Here is a 19,345-nt window from a genome sequence, read left to right as displayed (position 1 = left end):
AGGTGCTGGTCATCACGGCCCCATTGGCCAGGATCAGCTGCCTTATCCTGCGGTAGTCCTGCAGGATCAGAGTCCATCTCGTCAGGCGCTTGTCCGTCTTCCCCTTTTTGGACGGACACTTGTGGATGTTGCAGAGCCTGACGAAGATTGACTCTAGGACACGGCAGCAGTCTGGCCACTGTGCAGGAGATGCAGTGGATGCTATGGTGCACCTCCTGACACTCTCCACACCAGGCGTGAACTCAGCCTTTTTTTTGGGCGACCTGAATCGCCCAGTGAGCAGCCTGTCCTGGTGCCGTGCAGAAAAGACCACCTTCTGCTGGTCGTAGGGCAGCAGGTCCTCCCACATGCCCACGATGCTGCTGACGTCCTGGTTACTCAGGGCCAGGCTGGTCTGGTTCCAACAGTTTTGGTTGACTGTTGGGGCAAAGGTTACCTTCTGGTAGAGGTTGTGCCACTTGCCCTGTTTGGGAGATGGCCTGTTCCCTGCACCGGAGGGCCGAGTGCCAGAACAGGCAAATGCCTTCAGGCGCGCCACCCACTCCTCAGACCCCATGGCTCGATGCTTCTTTGTAGTAGACATCTGAAGACAAGGGGAAGAATGGCTAAGTTACCACACATTGTCATAGACATATGCTATATCAATATCTTTCATAGATACACACTTTTATTTGAGACACACATTTGACATTCAATCAATGAAATCATAAGTTATATCATCATATTCCCAAATCATTTGTTCTGAATTGATTACCTTATAATAATGTAATAGTCGTTTGTAGATGACAATTAACTATTCCAAATCATGCATACGAAACAAATAATCGCTAGTCAATCAATCATATCCGATTAAACAGGCCGTCGAACTTTTGAATGAATTTCGCCGGCCATTTGTAAATGTAAATCATGTCTCGAAATGTAAATCAAATAGTTCGACCCATATATCGCATTTTAACTCGGACTTTTGAATGAATTACGCCGGCCGATTTACAATCTCACTCATTTCAACAATATCATTTCATCTGTGAATGTAAATCATGTCTCGAAATGTAAATCAAATAGTTTGACCCCTATATCGCATTTTAACTCGGACTTTTGAATGAATTACGCCGGCCGATTTACAATCTCACTCATTTCACGGCAGATTTACAATCTCACTCATTTCAACAATATCATTTCATCTGTAAATGTAAATCATGTCTCGAAATGTAAATCAAATAGTTTGACCCCTATATCGCATTTTAACTCAGACTTTTGAATGAATTACGCCGGCCGATTTACAATCTCACTCATTTCACGGCCGATTTACAATCTCACTCATTTCAACAATATCATTTCATCTGTAAATGTAAATCATGCCTCGAAATGTAAATCAAATAGTTACCTTGTCGTGTAGTTCTCCAAAGTATTGCTTCTACAAATACGCTCGTGAACATCGCTACTTGCTTACTTGACCGTTAGGAAAAGGAACGGGACGATGTGATTGGTCGGTCAACATATGGAGAAGAAATGGAAGGGGAGGATTTCATTGGTCAACATATGGACAAGAAATGGAAGGGGGAAGATTTCATTGGTCAACATATGGACAAGAAATGGAAGGGGAAGATTTCATTGGTCAACATATGGACAAGAAATGGAAATGGGAAGATTTCATTGGACAGTTTAAACTCGAGGAAAGCAGACTTTCGAGAGTGAGGTAGCGCCACCCCATCAGCTTACCAACCTCTAAAATACTTTTTAATTTTTCCGAAATGTGGTCGAGACTAAATATGGGCAAGAAGAGTCCCGAGTGCTAACCATTACACCATGGAACCATTTCATCATTGACTGTTTCAGTAGACTGTGCAACCGTTCTTTAAACTAAATATAAGTGAAAATGACAATTTGAACAGTTCCACCGAGATTTCAGTTTGGGTTTGATGATTTTCTAGTATAATTTATGACATTGTGGTATTGGTGGTATAGTGGTGAGCATAGCTGCCTTCCAAGCAGTTGACCCGGGTTCGATTCCCGACCAATGCATTGGTATGCTTTTTCGAATGCCACAGGGATTCAGGACTTTAGAAATCAGTGTCTGTGTTTTCTTTTTGGTAAATATTGTGCTCTAGACTACATTTTGGCGGAACTGAAATATTTAACCGTGGTTCAGACCTTAGAGAATGAACAAGACTCTTGCTTTAGCGATGAGAACTTTCAAGATCAGTGTCTGTATTTTTTGGCAGCAAAGGTTGTGCTCTAGGCTACAATTAATTGAAATGAAAGGAAAATAGTGCAAAACGTCCTTGATTCATTGTATTTTTTTCCATGAAATGGAAGACGATGTACTTATGCAAGAATGGTGCAAATGATGAGGATGGGATTCGAACCCACGCGTGCAGAGCACAATGGATAAGCAGTCTATCACCTTAACCACTCGGCCAAAAATGGGGCAAAAGGGTCCGCCCGGCGGGGGGGAAAGGGAAAAAGAGAGGGGAAAGAGGGGGGGAAAGAGAGAAAGAAAAGGAGGAGAACGTACACTATATATTTTTTTTATCTACTCTTATCTTCTCAACAATGTTTACACACAGTTCTGCACTCATTGCAAGGTTTATCATCACTTTAATTTTCATGTCTCTTGCGGGAATCGTACCGATGCTGTGGCAATATCGCTTGCATCTCCGCTTGCTCTCTCGTCTCGTAGCGCATTCCGGAAGTATACATGCAATGCAATTTGGGTAGCGCAGTCATTTTTAACACACAAACTCAATTTTCCATACAAATCACCAAAGTCATAACACCTTTATTATGCAATAATGCACATGAATGCATTTAATATGATGAAATGAATATAATACAATATTCAATTAACTCAAAATATCATATGCTACATTTAAAGTTACAACAGTATTAACAGTCTATAACTGTGAATAACACCCCCATCATGTTTCTCCTCCTTTTTTATGGTAACCTCAATTATTTGAGAGACTACATCTGTGCAGCACAAGTGAATAAAACAAATTTCAAATTGAGCAGTAAAGATGTTGGGTTTTGTGAATCAATGTAAATGTAAATGATTCTGGCTTTGGTTTTCACAATCACATTCAATGGATGACACTGTCACTGTCCTGTTATTCAAGAGGAAATTAAATAAAAACGCGAAGGCTCAAATAAAATGATTGAACTTTATTGTAACAGAATACACAGAATACACACACACACACACACACACACACACACACACGCACCAGGTTAACACCCAACTAGTGGACCAGGTGTGGGCGTATCCAAAAAAAAGAATACTTACCGGCCTGGCTTACGAGGCCTTGGTCGGGATCACACAGGGAGACAGACACGAACAACACAGAGACAGACCGACAAACAACAGAGAGAGAGACAAGGAATGGTGACTAAAGGCCTACACTCTTCCTCCAGTCATCCAGGGTCTGTCCTGACTCTGGACAGTACCTCCGCCCCTTCAGCTGGGTGTGTCCGGTTTTTTTGTTTTTGTCCTGGCCACACTTCTTGCAGGTGTAGTGGTGCTTCTCCTTCGTCAGCCTCTTCCGTGGCGGTTCCCCCCTTGCCATTAGATCCTCATCCTCATGGGCAGCTTTGTTCAGCCTCCAGGTACGTTGCCTTGGCTGGGCACCTGGAAGGCACTCTGGAGGAGCTTGACATGGAGGAGCCTGAGGTAAAGGAGGATCATGTGCAGATGGAAATGGGGGAGCATGCGGCATAGGAGGGGCATGGGTGAATGGAATGTGCGGATAGGGGGGAGCATACGGATAAGGAGGAGCATGGGGAAATGGAAAGTGGGGAAATGGGGGAGCATATGAAAAAGGAGGAGCTGGCCCAAATTGTGGATGGAACTGAGGAGGTGGAGGTGGCGGAGAGATGACATTAGGCTTGTTTGCCGCTAGAGTGCGCTGGCGGGGGAAAGCTTCCCCCTCACGGTTTTCGGGCTCGTCAAATGTCATCTCATGTGCATGTTGCACAGGGGCAGCCTGGAGAGTGTTTGATGAAGGGAGAGGCTCCTTGGCCAGGTATAGCTGTTGAGGGAGAACATTGCCCTGCAGCAGCATGTTCCTGTCCTTCCTCTTGTCCCTCCTAAGCAGCCTACAAGACAAACATTCATTATTTTATATGTGTAAGCCTATCCTCCCTCCCAAAGGTTATTACATACTGTGTATTACATGTTTTCTAACAAGCATGCAGGTGAAGGTTTTTCTTGAGGTTAAATATTTACATACTGTCTTGGCTGTATGGGGAAGGTAAATGAAACAACACATACCATGCAGAGACCGTGGTGTTGTTCACCGGCACCAGAGCCAGCGCCGTCTGGACCACGATAACCCTGCTGTCCTCCAGCAGCTGTCTAATGTGGCTGTAGACGCTCACAATTGACTGAGGGATGGGCAGGGTTTTCCCCCTCGTGTCCTTCGGCCTGTTGCGGGACTGCTCGAACTCCTTGGCCAGTCTGAGGCAGACACACTCACTGACCCTGTGGTGTTCGGGATCCTGGGCTGCTTGGCCGTGAGTCATGTATAGTCTGTGGGAAAGAAGTATGATATGATCTGGACTGTGAACAAGGATGTAAAGTCGTGAAGAACCAAGTAACAATGTCAATAGGGATTGCAATAAAGTATTTAACTTTATTTATTAAGTTAACACTTAATAAATACTTTTCACAGTGACATGTGCTGTCTCTTAATCAATGATTTGTATTGAACCAAAATGATAGCAAATTGTGGTCAAGCACCTCTCTGCCACCTGCTGTCCAGGAGCAGAGCCACTCGGCCTCCTCGGTGCTCTCCATGGTCCTCCTGATGCCTGTCCTTTTTTCCTAGCCTTCTGGGTGTAGCTAAACGGTGAAAGAGACATCCATATTCTTCATTCATTCCATGGAATGTATGTTTAATTCTGGTGTACAAAATAATTACTATTTTGTACCTTGAATGCTTCTTGTCCATGTCATGGAGAGCTGTATATAGCTGGACTATGTCCGCCTCCTCCTTCAATGACAAGGCAGTGATGGTGCGATTCAAGCCAACTAGGTAGCCTGTAGGGATGGGACGATACACTTAAACTCACGATACGATGCACCTCGATATGCCAGGGTCACGAAACGATATGTCACGATACGATATCAAAAAAGACAAACTATTACTGCGTAATTACAACGTATTTATTTTTGTTTTAGTTGCACACTAGGAAACACACGGCCCAACCTTTCAAACACAAACAAGAACACTTAACCCTACATTACGTTAGCTCAGCCTCTTTTAAGTCATGGCCCTGGCCTAGGACTGGTTCTTCTTCAGAAAAACTAACATATCGACATGTTCTGGTGTAATTAGTGATCTTTGAGCACACACAATGTCTCCTGCCGTCGAAAAGACCCGTTCACTGGGCACTGACGTAGCAGGAATGCAAAGGTAGGCTTTGGCAAGGGGGGCAAGTATGGGGTAAGCATATGCATTAACTTTCCACCACTCAAGTGGACTACTGTTGAGTGGGATAGGAATCCCATTTCTGTAGGCGACTATCTCCATTTCAATCCCTCTGCTGGACTGCACTGGCTCAAGAGTAGTGTAGGAGCTCCCAAGGAGATCTTCTAGCGCTGTCTTCTTTGGTGGGGGAGGCTGTGTCACATCCTGCATCTGCCTTTCTCCTTCTACTGGCTCTGCTCCCTGTGCCGTCTCAACCTCGACCATGGCCTGCTCTGCTGCTCCTGGTGTTGAAGCACTGGCCCTCGTTGTTCTTTCATCAGTGTCACTGGTCTAAAAAAATAAAATAGAAAAACTAGCTCAAACATTTGTCTTTCAATCCCACACACACACACACACACACACACACACACACACACACACACACACACACACACACACACACACACACACACACACACACACACACACACACACACACACACACTCTCTCTCTGTCACACACACTCTCTCTCTCTCTCCCTCCCTCGGATCGACTAATTTAAAAAAAACAATCGATATGAGAAATACGTTTTCAGGCTGTAGCCTACACATACACAGTTACACACACGCTCAGCACACCTCTTTTTTTTAATGAAAGTTAGTCTACCTGGTTGCGTGGCAAATGAGGTCCTGCAGCTTTTTCACGTATCCGGGCATAGACGGACTCGCGTTGTTCATTATTCAGATGGGACAGGCTTCGGAATCGTGGGTCAAGCGCTGTGCACTCCTGCAGCATATCATTACAGTCCCCAGAATACCGGTCCGAGATGTCGCGTAGGATTGCGCTTTTCATGTTGGCGATGGTCTGTGTGTCATTTTCGTCTGGTGACATGCTTTGCTCGATCATGTACTTCAGTGGCATTATAAGTGAAACAGTGGGCTCTTTTTCATCACAGACAACTGTTGTGGCTGTCTTCAGTGGCTTAAGCAGTTTCACTATGTCTTCTACATCTGATATATCAGTGTTATCCAGGGTGTCGATTTCTCTGGCATTCCTTCGGATTTCTGGGCTGCTGAGCGCTGCTGAAACAGCTGCTTGTTGTTCCAGGTAGCGCGCAAGCATTTCGTACGTGCTATTCCACCTGGTCTGGACATCGGTGATGAGCTTATGCCGAGGCAGCTCCAACTGGGGTTGCTTGTTGGCCAGGACGGCGGTGGCCGTGGTGCTCTTGTGAAAGAATGTAGTTACTCTTCGCACACGGCCAAGAAGGCGCGCGACGCGGGATACAGCCAAGCCTCGCTTACTGGCCAGATTCACAACGTGCGCCAAGCACTTGATGTGAGGATGGAGACCGCTCTCTCTCACTGCAATGTCCATGTTGCTTGCGTTGTCTGTGACACAAGCGATGGTTGTTTGTGGCCTCGTTAGCTCCCACTCTCTCAGTGCATTTCTCAACACGTGAGCTATGTTAACACCAGTATGACTTTCACTTAACTCACGAGTTTGCAACACAAAGCTTTTACTCTCCCATTTCTCGTCGATGACTTGTGCCGTGATGGTGATATAACTCTGTGTTGCACGCGACGTCCAGCCGTCGGTGGTCAGGGCGATGCAGTCGGCATTTTTGAGACACTCTTTCACGCTTTGTTTGGTTTCATTGTAAATTTCCGGAATAACCTTCTCTGAAAAATGTCCTCGGCATGGCACCTTAAACTTGGGCTCCAGCACCTTGAACATTTGGATGAATTTTCTGTTCTCTACAATGTTAAATGGAGCCATATAGTCCACTATGAACTCGCCAATGAGCCTGGTTATCTGTTTTGCACGCGGACTTGACAGGGGTAGAGTTGGTGTCAGTGCTTGTTTCATGGTCAGTTGTCCCTTCGGTAGGTTTGTTTTCTCTGGGGCCTTCTTCACATCTTTATGGTGACGTTGAAGGTGGTGGCCCATGTTTGTCGTGTTGGAGGTGGTGTACGGAGTGACGGCATTGCATAGCTTACACACAGTCTTAGTCTTGTCAGTTACTCTATTGTCGTCTTTGTCTTTTTTAATGAGAAAGCCGAAATACTGCCAGACAAATGACCTGTATCCAGGCGGAGCGTCCTCAATTTCGACCTCATTCGACTCCATTGTCCGGCGGTTTGAGGGCAAGGTAGTTGCTGCTAACGCATGCGCTGTGACCTGACTGTGACGTGACGCACTGCACCGTTCCCGAATTTTTTTTTCCATTTAGTTTTCCCCTGCTTGACCAACCGATGGTACTGCATGCCTGCCCCACAAACGCACAAACTAAATATTTATATACTATACAAATCACGTGGCAGTGCCATCATTTCGCGATCCATTTTTTTCAAACTCGATGCGTATCGTCACGTTTTGTATCGCGATATTTCGCCAAACGATATTTCGTCCCATCCCTAGTAGCCTGCCAGGTTAGCAACCGCATCCCATCCCACAACAACCCTTGAGTCACATTGGCTGGTCTGAAAATTGATAAGTGAGAAAAAGAAAAACCAAGCAAATAAATGTACACTCTTGTTTCTAATATGTGAGCAATGCTGATTTTACATTCATTTATCTTATTAAAATGTAACCACATTTACGTAGTTAAATATTGTGTTTTTGAGTAAGGCGTTACAGAAAGTGTTATTGACCTCTGTGACGAGGGGTCCGGGTTCATCGTCATCCTCCACAGCACCTGGAGGATCACCTGTGTGATCAGTCATGCTGATGGTGTCATCTGGCTCCTCCTCCGCCTCAAGCACCTGCACCTGCAAGGGGATTTTGAAGACCTGTAACCACATTTACTTCGGTCAAATTTTGTGTTTTTGAGTAAGGTGTTATAGAAAGTGTTATTGACCTGTGTGACGAGGGGTCCGGGTTCAGCGTCACCCACCACAGCACCTGGAGGATCACCAGCCCCTATCGCAGCTGACTGGCACAGAATGTCAGTCATGCTGATGGTGTCATCCGGCTCATCCTCCTCCTCAAGTACCTGCGAGGGGACCTCAGGGACCTGATTTGGAGCCAGCAGGTCACCTCTGTTGGTCTGGGCCAATAAATACTCCACTGCTATGCGCTCGCCTGTAACCAGTAAAAACACAAAGATGAAGAAAGGACATACATACACACATCCATCTCTTACATGAATAGCACAATCTTCGCGCAACAGAAATGCATGTCCTCTGAATAGGGGGGGTGCCTAAGAAAAAGAGGAGGAGGGGATGTAATACTCTGGTCAATCAGTGTTGCTCTGAGATCTCTCTTACTAGTAGGTTTCCCGGGTGGAGTGAACTCTGGCACCAGAGTGGAACCAAGAACGCGCTGGCTTAAGTTGCTGAGGTGGGACATCAAGCGGACATCAAAGCTTCTGAGGGTTGAGGCCCCCTCCACATCTACTGCCTCCTTGGCCCGGCCCATGTTCCACCTCGATACTCCCTCCAGCATGTACATCTGTGTGTGAACAGCATTGCACCGCCAGCCTAAGGAACAATAAATACTATGTTTAGTCAACCATTATTGTAAAGTGAATACACATGAATACCCGACAGTGGTCATTTTGTTATTTTGAATAATTACAACACATTCTCTGTCCTAACAGAAAAGAACATTAAAAAAAGAAATGTACCTGGAATAAAAGCGCACTGGTGTTTGTGAAAACTCTCCAGGGAGGAGGACCCCCTACCACACCTTAGGACGTCCAGCTCTTTGCCGCCCTTCTGGAGTGTCCCCACCTTCGTGTACAGTGCCACACCTGCAGGGTCTTGGAGGCACTCCAGGTGCTTCTGCTGCACTTCCCAGACATGGCGCATGCTGTCATGGCTCACCAGACGCAGCCCTGTGGTGTCCGTCAGCTCCCACACTGATTCCAGCAGCCCTGAGATCATGCCCCGCGTCTCCTCCACTCCACGGGTCCTCCTCCTGCAGTGCCTCTTCAGTTCGCCTGGACTGATGGTGGCCATGAGCTGCTCCTCAGTGGGAGTATGCCCGCTTTGGCTGCTCTTCCACTCTTCTCTCTTGGCCTCCTTCAGGCGTTGCACATCCTCCTGGTCCCATGCAAAAATGCAGGAGGAAAGCTTGGCACAGAAAATACCATACAGAGGGTGGTGTTCTGTTGTGAGGCCGCAGTTAAAGCGCCTCATGAAGTGGAAGCTGTCCAAGCGCACTGTAGTTTGCCATGGGTGAAACAGCTTAGCCACTGAAGACACGCCTGTAAAAAACAACATAATTACATAGACCAACCTAACCGTGTGTGTGGTTACACCATGATTAAGCAAATTCCCAATTGTGTGTGTGTGTGTGTGTGTGTGTGTGATTTTCACCCACCTGACTGGCTGCAGCAGTCTCGGTCGACATAGATGGCCTCAGGTTCAGCTTGGCCTGCATTCTTGTACCGAGTGACGACGCCTTGGCACAACTCTTCCAACCCTGCACCTTCACCCGACGTCAGAACAGAGTTCAGGACCTGGCCTAACTCGTTTCCGATATTGGACATCAGTGTCCAATCAGTGTGGGTGCCGCACTGTCCCCGATCCCGCCAGCCAGCTTCTTGGTGATCTGTAAAACAAACACAAGCACTAAGAAGTAAACCAATTTCCTGTTTTGTAATTATACATGTTATATTTTATATAGTTTTTACGCTAACCTTCTTTGTTGAATCCATTTTCAGAATTCTACCATAGGTAGAAGTGATCACTCCCTTCATCTCATCCAGATGGCTGAGAATGTCGTTGGAGTGGACCGTCTCAAACCATTGAGCAAGTGGAAGGGGCCTGAAGGTTGGTGGAGGAAGATAGACAGCTGCAGAGGGGATGAAGGTAGCCATCTTCTTGTGCCGCTCACAGTCCGAGAGGTAGCGGATGGTCTGCCGTGCCCACTCCTCACTGTGCGCTTCTTCCATCGCAGACTGGACGTAGGAGGAACTGTTTCCACTGGTCCTTGGCTTGAGGAAAGTCACTGCTTTTCTGTCCAGAGCCAGCTGGGTGGTGAGGACAGCGGGGAACAGGCTCCTGTGTGCCACATCCAACTGGGACAGAATATCCTGGCTCCATGGGCAGACTAAGAGGGAAGGGTTCAAACACTTGCTGCAACGTGGATAGTCCCCTCCCACTAGGTAATAGCGGCTATCCACATCGATCACCTCCCTGACCTTTCTGTATATGCCGGAGCTGTTCATTTTCCCGGAACATTTTGGGCATTTTAAGGAAATCCCCCACATCCTCATGGGTGCCCAGATTAACAGCCTCTGCCGGTGGTACCACCCCGCTCAGGACGAGAGGGTTTGGGCTCCAGTGGGGGGTGAAACCAGCAGGCTTCAAATTTCTGCTTGAGCTGACCTGTAGGCTCATATAGACACTTGGCAATCCACACCTGATCTGCCGGTTGGATGACTTTCCGAAACTTATCGGGAAGAAAACCTTTCCAAACTACTGGAGTTGGTTTAGGTGGAGTTGCAGTGTGGTAAGGCGCGGCACAGCTATTTGAAGGAGGGAGCAGAGATGGAGTTGGCCTCGGTGGTAGTAGTGTGGGCTTCGGTGGTGATGGCGTTGGCTTCGATGTTAGGACTGTTGGCTTTTGCATCGATGGCATAACGAATCCTGCATAGTGAACCTGTTGAATATGGTTCAAAAGACCAACAGTACCCTCCACCTTGGCCCCACAGGTGTCACACGTCTCCTCAGTATGGTGGTCAGACAGGTGCTCTGAAAAATGTGCTGCCTCCACAAGCTGGTTGCACCCGTAGCACTGCAATTCCTGTCCTGCCACTGATGGCCCTGCCTCCTTGTCTCCTCTCTCTGCCTCTGCCTCTTTGTGGGACCGGGCTCCCCCTGCATCCGTGACTCCTCTCCTTGTCTCTGTGTCTCTTCTCCCTGCCTCCTTGTCTCCTCTCCCTGCCTCTGCCTCTGTGTGGGACTGGGCTCCCCCTGCATCCGTGACTCCTCTCCTTGTCTCTGTGTCTCTTCTCCCTGCCTCCTTGTCTCCTCTCCCTGCCTCTGCCTCTGTGTGGGACTGGGCTCCCCCTGCATCCGTGACTCCTCTCCTTGTCTCTGTGTCTCTTCTCCCTGCCTCCTTGTCTCCTCTCCCTGCCTCTGCCTCTGTGTGGGACCGGGCTCCCCCTGCATCCGTGTCTCCTCTTCCTGCCTCTGAGCCGACTCGGACTCGCCCTGCCTCCGTCTCAACTACTCCTGCCTCACTGGACCCAGCTCCTGATGACAGATCTGCTGGCTGGGGGGGGGGGTTCACAAAGAGAGGCCATGGTACATTCATCTAAGAATCCTACACTACTAGTTTTCTCCAGTTGTTAAATTACATCAGGCATTACTGCAAAATCACTGAAGCCCACCAGAGGAAGAAACAAGCAAACCTGTAAACAATCAATTAGTAAATAACTCACTTACCTTGTGGAACCCACAGGGGAAAATAATTTCACATACCTTGTGGAAGCCACAGGAGCACTGAAGGCTTCTCCCGAAAAGATCCTTACTACCACTATGGCTCTGCAGGGGGCAAGCATCGATGTTCTCCAAGGCCTTTTTCCATTTCTTGGCCCCTGGCCGTTTGCCAGTCGAGAAGCGGTAAAGGCCCTGGGCATATTTTATACAGAGGTCCCTCCAGTAGCTGTCTGGCTTTCCTGTCTTAGTCATCTGCGAACATTAAATATAAAACAGGTTAATGTCGAGCTAGGCTATGTGTGTGTACAGACAGACAGAGTGGAGGAAATTATTATAATCTGTGTGTGTGTGTGTGTGTGTGTATTTATGTAGGTAGGTAGGTATGTTTTGCAGTACTGTTTTATTATTGTTAATAATTAAACTTGGCACAAGCATGTCATAAGCATGTCTGGACACATCTGCACTCTGCCCCAACAAATAACGAGGCTCCATTACCGGAGGGGACGAACCCTGGCACAATTATTTCACATCACAAGACATCATTAAACGGCAAATGAATAAGTTATTATTGGTCTTCTGATTCTATCATATCGCCAATATCCCCACACTGCTGGCCGTAGTAGGTATGTTTTGCAGTACTGTTTTATTATTGTTAATAATTAAACTTGGCACAAGCATGTCATAAGCATGTCTGGACACATCTGCACTCTGCCCCAACATATAACGAGGCTCCATTACCAGAGGGGACGAACCCTGGCACAATTATTTCACATCACAAGACATCATTAAACGGCAAATAAATAATTTATTATTGGTCTTCTGATTCTATCATATCGCCAATATCCCCACACTGCTGGCCGTAGTAGGTATGTTTTGCAGTACTGTTTTATTATTGTTAATAATTAAACTTGGCACAAGCATGTCATAAGCATGTCTGGACACATCTGCACTCTGCCCTAACATATAACGAGGGTCCATTACCGGAGGGGACGAACCCTGGCACAATTATTTCACATCACAAGACATCATTAAACGGCAAATAAATAAGTTATTATTGGTCTTCTGATTCTTTCATATCGCCAATATCCCCACACTGCTGGCCGTAGCCACACAGTTTTAGTATGCACAGCAGTCAGAAGCTCCGTTAGAAAAGTGGCCAAGTAACAAGAAAGTTGAAATACAAAGTTGAATATCATGCTGCCGGGACGAGAAATGCAATCGCAAATGCAAGTATTAATCAAGTTTCCAAACCTTTTTCCTGAGTCTGTAGTGATGCGGTGGAAAAGAATGGCTGCGACTTCAGAGTTGTAGATATATCTCTCTATAGCTCTGCTGCGACTCTAAAGCGATAACCACGCCTCCTCGGTCACGTGACACAATTCGGAATCAGTGTTCGGACCTTGTTCGGACCTTGTTTGAAACTCTTTGATCTCGTTCGGAATGTGTTCGGACCTCGTTCGGAATGTGTTCGGACCTCGTTCGGAATTGTTCGGACCTTTTGTAATGTGTTAGGACCTCGGAGACAGTCCAGAAACTGACAGGTACGGCCACCCCATCAGCTTACTTTCCATGAAATAACTTTTTATTTTTTCCGAGATGTGGTCGAGACGAAATATGGGTAAGAAAGAATTATTGAAAAAGTGTTTAAAGTCTAGGTGTTGGAAAAATGGAAGAGGGACACAGCGTAGAATCGTCGTCTGAAGCTACGCTGCTCTAATAGGTTCCACCGAGACTTGAACTCGGATCGCTGGATTCAGAGTCCAGAGTGCTAACCATTACACCATGGAACCATTTAATCATAGACTGTTTCAGTAGGCTGTGCAACCGTTCTTTAAACTAAACATAAGTGAAAATGACAAATTGAACAGTTCCACCGAGATTTCAGTTTGGGTTTGATAATTTTCTAGTATAATTTATGTCATTGTGGCATTGGTGGTATAGTGGTGAGCATAGCTGCCTTCCAAGCAGTTGACCTGGGTTCGATTCCCGGCCAATGCATTGGTTTGATTTTTCGAATGCCACAGGGATTAGGACTTTAGAAATCAGTGTCTGTGTTTTCTTTTCGGTAAATATTGTGCTCTAGACTACATTTTGGCGGAACTGAAATATTTAACCGTGGTTCAGACCATAGAGAATGAACAAGACTCTTGCTTTAGCGAATGAGAACTTTCAAGATCAGTGTCTGTATTTTTCGGCAGTAAAGGTTGTGCTCTAGGCTACAATTAATTGAAATGAAAGGAAAATAGTGCAAAACGTCCTTGATTCATTGTATTTTTTTCCATGAAATAGAACACAATGTACTTATGTAAGAATAGTGCAAACGATGAGGATGGGATTCTAACCCACGCGTGCAGAGCACGATGGATTAGCAGTCCATCACCTTAACCACTCGGCCACCCCATCAGCTTAGCAACCTCTAAAATACTTTTTATTTTTTCAGAAATGTGGTCGAGACTAAATATGGGCAAGAGAGAATTTTTGAAAAAGTGTTTAAAGTCTCGGTGTTGGAAAAATGGATGAAGGACACAGCGTAGAGCCGTCGTCTGAAGCTACACTGCTCTAATAGGTTCCACCGAGACTTGAACTCGGATCGCTGGATTCAGAGTCCAGAGTGCTAACCATTACACCATGGAACCAGTTCATCATAGACTGTTTCAGTAGACTGTGCAACCGTTCTTTAAACTAAATATAAGTGAAAATGACAAATTGAACAGTTCCACCGAGATTTCAGTTTGGGTTCGATGATTTCCGAGTATAATTTATGTCAGTGTTGCATTGGTGGTATAGTGGTGAGCATAGCTGCCTTCCAAGCAGTTGACCCGGGTTCGATTCCCGGGCAATGCATTGGTATGCTTTTTCGAATGCCACAGGGATTCAGGACTTTAGAAATCAGTGTCTGTGTTTTCTTTTCGGTAAATATTGTGCTCTAGACTACATTTTGGCGGAACTGAAATATTTAACCGTGGTTCAGACCATAGAGAATGAACAAGACTCTTGCTTTAGCGAATGAGAACTTTCAAGATCAGTGTCTGCATTTTTTGGCAGTAAAGGTTGTGCTCTAGGCTACAATTAATTGAAATGAAAGGAAAATAGTGCAAAACGTCATTGATTCATTGTACTTTTTTTCCATGAAATGGAAGACGATGTACTTATGCAAGAAGTACCCAGCTGGTGGGTACAGGGCCTGCCTATAAAAGGGAGAACGCCGGAGCAAGAGTGCATCATGCACTGACCCCGGGTTCCCGATGCCCTGACGGATGACAGAAGTGAAGAGCTTCCTATTGAAGTAGCTCTTCTTCTGCTCTGTAGGTGGCAAAACTTTGAAGTGGCATCCATCAATGGCCCCAGCAGCACATCTGAAGGCCTTGTGAGCTGCCAAGCGAGCAAAGCGACCCCCAGCCCCTCCATCTCCTCTGCCTTGGGGAAATGTATCACCCTGTGGAGGATGGCCATCATCTCCTCCACCACGCCATAGACCGTCCTGCAGACTGTGGACAGGGGCATCCCAAAGGCGTCTGCCGTCACCCTGTACGATGCTCCACAGGCCAGCCAGTAAACCGCCACCGCCACCTCCACCTCCATCTACCTCATAGCTCCATCCATGGGCTTTTTGCCGGGGCAGCAAGGCAAGAAGCCGGTAGAAGCTCTCCCTGGAGAGCCTGAGGGCTGGCTTCAGGTCCCCTCCAGAGAGAAACACAGCTAGGATGGGCACATTGGTGGTCAGCTGTGTGTACAGTGAGGGGAAAAACGGTCTGTCTAGTTACTGGACCAGATGAAATGAGACGGAGAGGTAATAAAGTCTGTCGGCACGAGGACCTTGGATTTATTAAGTAAAGTGGAAACGGTTATACAGAGTCATAAAGCGTGAGAGATCGAATATGTCTAAGTCCCTAATCAGCGCTGATGGTTCGTCCAGAGCTTCGCCTCCATGGAAGGTCTGCTCCAGAAGAAGATGAAGAGTCCCTGTGTGATAGTCTTATGCTGTATCCTCCTCTCGATGAGGTGTGTGCATTTGAGGTGTGTGTGGTTCTGTGTGTTTTTGCTTGACCTTGGCTCTCAGGCCCTGGTATATGCATGTGTATCTCTTGTGTTCCTCATAACGGGGGAGAGCCCCTCAAAGTGTCTCCTGTTTGATAAATTAATGTGGCTCTCAGGCCCTGGTATATGCATGTGTATCTCTTGTGTTCCTCCTAACGGGGGAGAGCCCCTCGAAGTGTCTCCTGTGTGATAAATTAATGTGGCTCTCCCGTTCTTGAGGATGACTGGTGCATTGTCTGAGTGTCCACCATTTGCCTGGTTGGGAAATGGGGCCTTCGGCTCCGGCCTTGACCTGACTATATTATCATGTTTGTGTTATGTGTTCGTTGGGTTAGAGCAAGAGTTGACTATATTGTAATGTGCCTGCCATGTGATGTGCTCATCAGGCTAGGGTAGGAGTTAGCTATATTTGTAATGTACATGTGATGTACTCAGCAGGTTATTTTGCCCAACAACAGCTGTGAGCTGCTTTGGTCCTGGTACCAAAACAAATGCTGTATATATATGGTGGCAACAAAGGAATGATGTTGCTCTGATGTTTAGTAGTTCATCTCGGGTGTAAGGAATTTTCATAGTGGCACCGATCATGAAAACATAAACATAAACACGGACAAACTTTTCTCCTGCACGAGATCTCCACGGCAGCCTCACAAGCGCGATACCGTTCATTGCGAACAATTACTTGTCAGCTATTCTCTCTAAAATGGAGAAAAGCCTCTCCATTCTTTCCCTGCTCTCCTGGGCTCTTCTTTCCTCTGCCTCCCTTTGGAACCTCAGGTCCTCTTTTAAGAGGTCAAGCAGTTCTTCATCTCTGTCCCTTTTCCTCTGCCTGGACTGTGGCCCTCTCTGTCTTTCCTCCTCCTCGTCCTCCACCACTGCTGTACTTGGCCCTGGTGTATTCTCGGAAATGGAGGCAATTAGGACAGGGGCGGTGATGGAATGCTTCTGTCCCAATACTTCATCCATGAGGACAAACCATGGCCAAGTGGCAGCAGTGGGTTTCCCACCTACTCCCTCTCCTGACCCTGGAAACTTGCAATCCTAAGGCAGAGGAAATCAATCATGGCAGTTAACCACAACAGCGGTAGCAAAACAAATTTCAGCAAAAGTGTTTATGAACTTGCATGGTTAAAATCAATAATGTATATTTAAAATTACATGTACATACAACAAATTGTCCCATTTTTTTCTTTGCTGCAGGCCTATTTCCTCCAGAATTGTCCCAATCACAGAGCGATGATTAATCACAGAGAAAACAAGAGAAAAGAGGAACATTTATCCATCATGTTAATAGCCCATGTTAGGTTCTCCGGGGCTGCAGCTGGATACTATTGACATAGCCACTAGGAAGCAGGATCGAATCAAACACACAAGCTGCAATAACTACTCCAGCCACAGATGGCAGCACCTTTAGACATGTGAGGAGGGCGGAGCCAATACGCCCGCAGGCCACGCCCACTTCATATAGGCCACGCCTACTTGATACTAACCAGAGCGGGAGTCTGATTTGAGCTCAGAATCAGAGACAGACCCTTGCAGTAGCTCTATGGTATTTCTCTCCACGGGTGTTAGATACAATTCCCTCCCTTTTGCTTCATAGTTACATACCGAAATACTTTGACGGATAAAGTGAGTTAAAAGCGATCCGGATTGGACTACTTTCTTCAAGAACGCGACAGCACTTTGACAAGTCAAGGATATACTAGCTATGGAACACATGTATCGTTTCAGGGATACAATGCCTTTTCCACCAAGCACATAAGGTGTTAATGGGAACATGTCAGACAGCTCTGAAGGCTCTAGCACTTTCACAGTGCTTGTTTTCTCAAGGATAAAGCTCCTGAGATGTTCAACCGACCAAGCAAACAAGCTTTTCACAATGAATAGAAGTGTGCCCTTCACAACAACTATTTGGATTAACTCCAAAATCGGTGAGACCACCTGTTGATCCATTAGTCAGAACCATTCCAACTGCATACTTTATGCCAATGTACACCACATTGTTGGCTATTTGGATATGCATCTCAGTTGGGAATTTATCTTGTAGTTGCTGTTACCATGGCGCTGTGTCGAGCGGCAGCCAGCAACAGTTGCTCTCTCTCTTTTCTTCACTTTTAGCTATTTGTTTCATATTTATTGTTTTCTATTACCGTTTTTTTTTTCTTCAGTAAGTTGTACTATCCTTAGCCAACTATGTTTGGGAACTTTTTTTTCGTGTTTTTTGTCCGTGTGTCTCAATCTTTGGACACTTTTTCCCGACCGCGTCTCCGTTGGGGCGCAACAATGCGGCGTATCTATTGTTTACACCCGAGATCAGCTGTTGTCGCTACAACCATCGGCGCTGATGCGGGAGAGACCTGAAATCCCCAGAGTACTGAGGAGGAAGTTCAGGGGATGTAAGGCTGGACGTAAACATCGAGAAAAGAAGCGGAGATATAAACCATCTCTCCCTTCCATCACCATGGGGAATGTGAGGTCGTTGCCTAATAAGACGGACGAGCTGGCAGGCTTGGTGAGGACTCAGCGGGTGTATCGTGAGAGCAGTGTGCTGTGTTTCACGGAGACGTGGCTCCATGAGGACATTCCGGACGTTAATGTTACTGTGGACGGCTTTCAGACTGTTCGGGCGGACAGGAATCACAGAGAGAGTGGCAAGAGGAAAGGTGGCGGACTTGCTATTCTAATTAACAACAAGTGGTGTCATCCTGGTCACGTCACGGTGAAGGAGAGAGTGTGCAGCCCGGACATTGAACTGCTTGCCGTGAGTCTGCGGCCATATTATCTGCCGAGGGAGTTCTCACATGTGATACTCCTGGTTGTTTACATTCCTCAGACTGCAAACGCGGTGGACGCGAGTGACGTCACCCACACCGTCGTCGCGGGACTTCAGACACGGCACCGTGACGCATTCATCGCGATATCTGGGGACTTCAATCACATCACTCTGGCTGCAACACTGCCCACTTTCAAGCAGTTTGTTGACTGTCCTACCAGGGAAAACAAGACACTTGACCTGCTGTACGCAAATGTTAAGGATGCTTACAGCTCCACTGCCCTGCCTCCTCTTGGAAAATCAGCCCACAACCTCATCCACCTACAGCCCCTGTATAAGCCCCAAGTCCAGCGGCAACCTGTGACCACCAGGACTGTGAGGAGATGGTCACAGGAGACCGATGAAGCTTTGCAGGGCTGCTTTGAACTAACAGACTGGGAGTTGCTCTGTGATTCACATGGACAGGACCTTGATGATCTCACGGACTGCATAACTGGGTACATCAACTTCTGTGTGGACAGTGTTGTTCCCACAGTGACTGTACGCTGTTTCCCCAATAACAAGCCGTGGGTCACCAGAGACATCAAGGTCCTGCTGAATGAGAAGAAGAGGGCCTTCAGAGATAGGGACAGGGAGCAGATGAGGCGGGTACAGAGGAAGCTTAAGGAGAAGATCCAACAGGGTAAGGACAGCTACAGGATGAAGTTGGAGCGCAAACTCCAGCAGAACAACCTGA

At 46.7% G+C, this 19,345-nt stretch overlaps 2 protein-coding genes and 3 non-coding genes across 5 annotated transcripts; 1 reads left to right on the top strand and 4 right to left on the bottom strand.

Moving 5' to 3' along the window:
* Window positions 1-3,227: 3,227 nt before the first annotated feature.
* Window positions 3,228-4,557, bottom strand: LOC115529181 (wiskott-Aldrich syndrome protein family member 2-like). Its single transcript, XM_030337730.1, has 2 exons — window positions 4,268-4,557; window positions 3,228-4,092 (listed from the first exon to the last, which is right to left on the bottom strand). Exons 1-2 carry the CDS (start codon window positions 4,516-4,518, stop codon window positions 3,387-3,389), a joined length of 957 nt encoding a protein of 318 aa, XP_030193590.1. The 5' UTR covers window positions 4,519-4,557; the 3' UTR covers window positions 3,228-3,386.
* A 589-nt stretch (window positions 4,558-5,146) lies between these two features.
* LOC115529286 (uncharacterized) lies at window positions 5,147-15,380 on the bottom strand. The gene is made up of 12 exons (XM_030337895.1): window positions 15,234-15,380; window positions 11,841-12,050; window positions 10,556-10,742; window positions 10,084-10,464; window positions 9,733-9,963; window positions 9,035-9,616; window positions 8,676-8,888; window positions 8,267-8,490; window positions 8,061-8,177; window positions 6,906-7,221; window positions 6,073-6,797; window positions 5,147-5,756 (listed from the first exon to the last, which is right to left on the bottom strand). Exons 1-12 carry the CDS (start codon window positions 15,378-15,380, stop codon window positions 5,277-5,279), a joined length of 3,813 nt encoding a protein of 1,270 aa, XP_030193755.1. The 3' UTR covers window positions 5,147-5,276.
* Window positions 13,517-13,588, bottom strand: trnaq-cug (transfer RNA glutamine (anticodon CUG)). Its single transcript has one exon. It is a non-coding gene; the product is annotated as a tRNA-Gln (tRNA).
* Window positions 13,725-13,796, top strand: trnag-ucc (transfer RNA glycine (anticodon UCC)). The gene has a single exon. It is a non-coding gene; the product is annotated as a tRNA-Gly (tRNA).
* trnaq-cug (transfer RNA glutamine (anticodon CUG)) lies at window positions 14,363-14,434 on the bottom strand. Its single transcript has one exon. It is a non-coding gene; the product is annotated as a tRNA-Gln (tRNA).
* Window positions 15,381-19,345: the final 3,965 nt, after the last annotated feature.

This window comes from Gadus morhua, chromosome 17 (assembly GCF_902167405.1).
Source record: "Gadus morhua chromosome 17, gadMor3.0, whole genome shotgun sequence".
NCBI classification, from domain to species: Eukaryota; Metazoa; Chordata; class Actinopteri; order Gadiformes; family Gadidae; genus Gadus; species Gadus morhua.
Note: the sequence above shows the minus strand (reverse complement) of the source record. Positions and strands in the feature narration are given on the sequence as shown.

Excerpts from the sequence above, each read along its gene's own strand:
- LOC115529181 (XM_030337730.1), bottom strand. The coding sequence starts at position 4,518 with ATGACTCACGGCCAAGCAGCCCAGGATCCCGAACACCACAGGGTCAGT. Across the intron at positions 4,093-4,267 it reads AACACCACGGTCTCTGCATG|GCTGCTTAGGAGGGACAAGA; the intron begins GTATGTGTTGTT and ends TTTGTCTTGTAG.
- LOC115529286 (XM_030337895.1), bottom strand. The coding sequence starts at position 15,380 with ATGGAGGTGGAGGTGGCGGTGGCGGTTTACTGGCTGGCCTGTGGAGCA. Across the intron at positions 9,617-9,732 it reads AGACTGCTGCAGCCAGTCAG|GCGTGTCTTCAGTGGCTAAG; the intron begins GTGGGTGAAAAT and ends TGTTTTTTACAG. Across the intron at positions 8,178-8,266 it reads CCGGACCCCTCGTCACACAG|GTGCAGGTGCTTGAGGCGGA; the intron begins GTCAATAACACT and ends ATCCCCTTGCAG.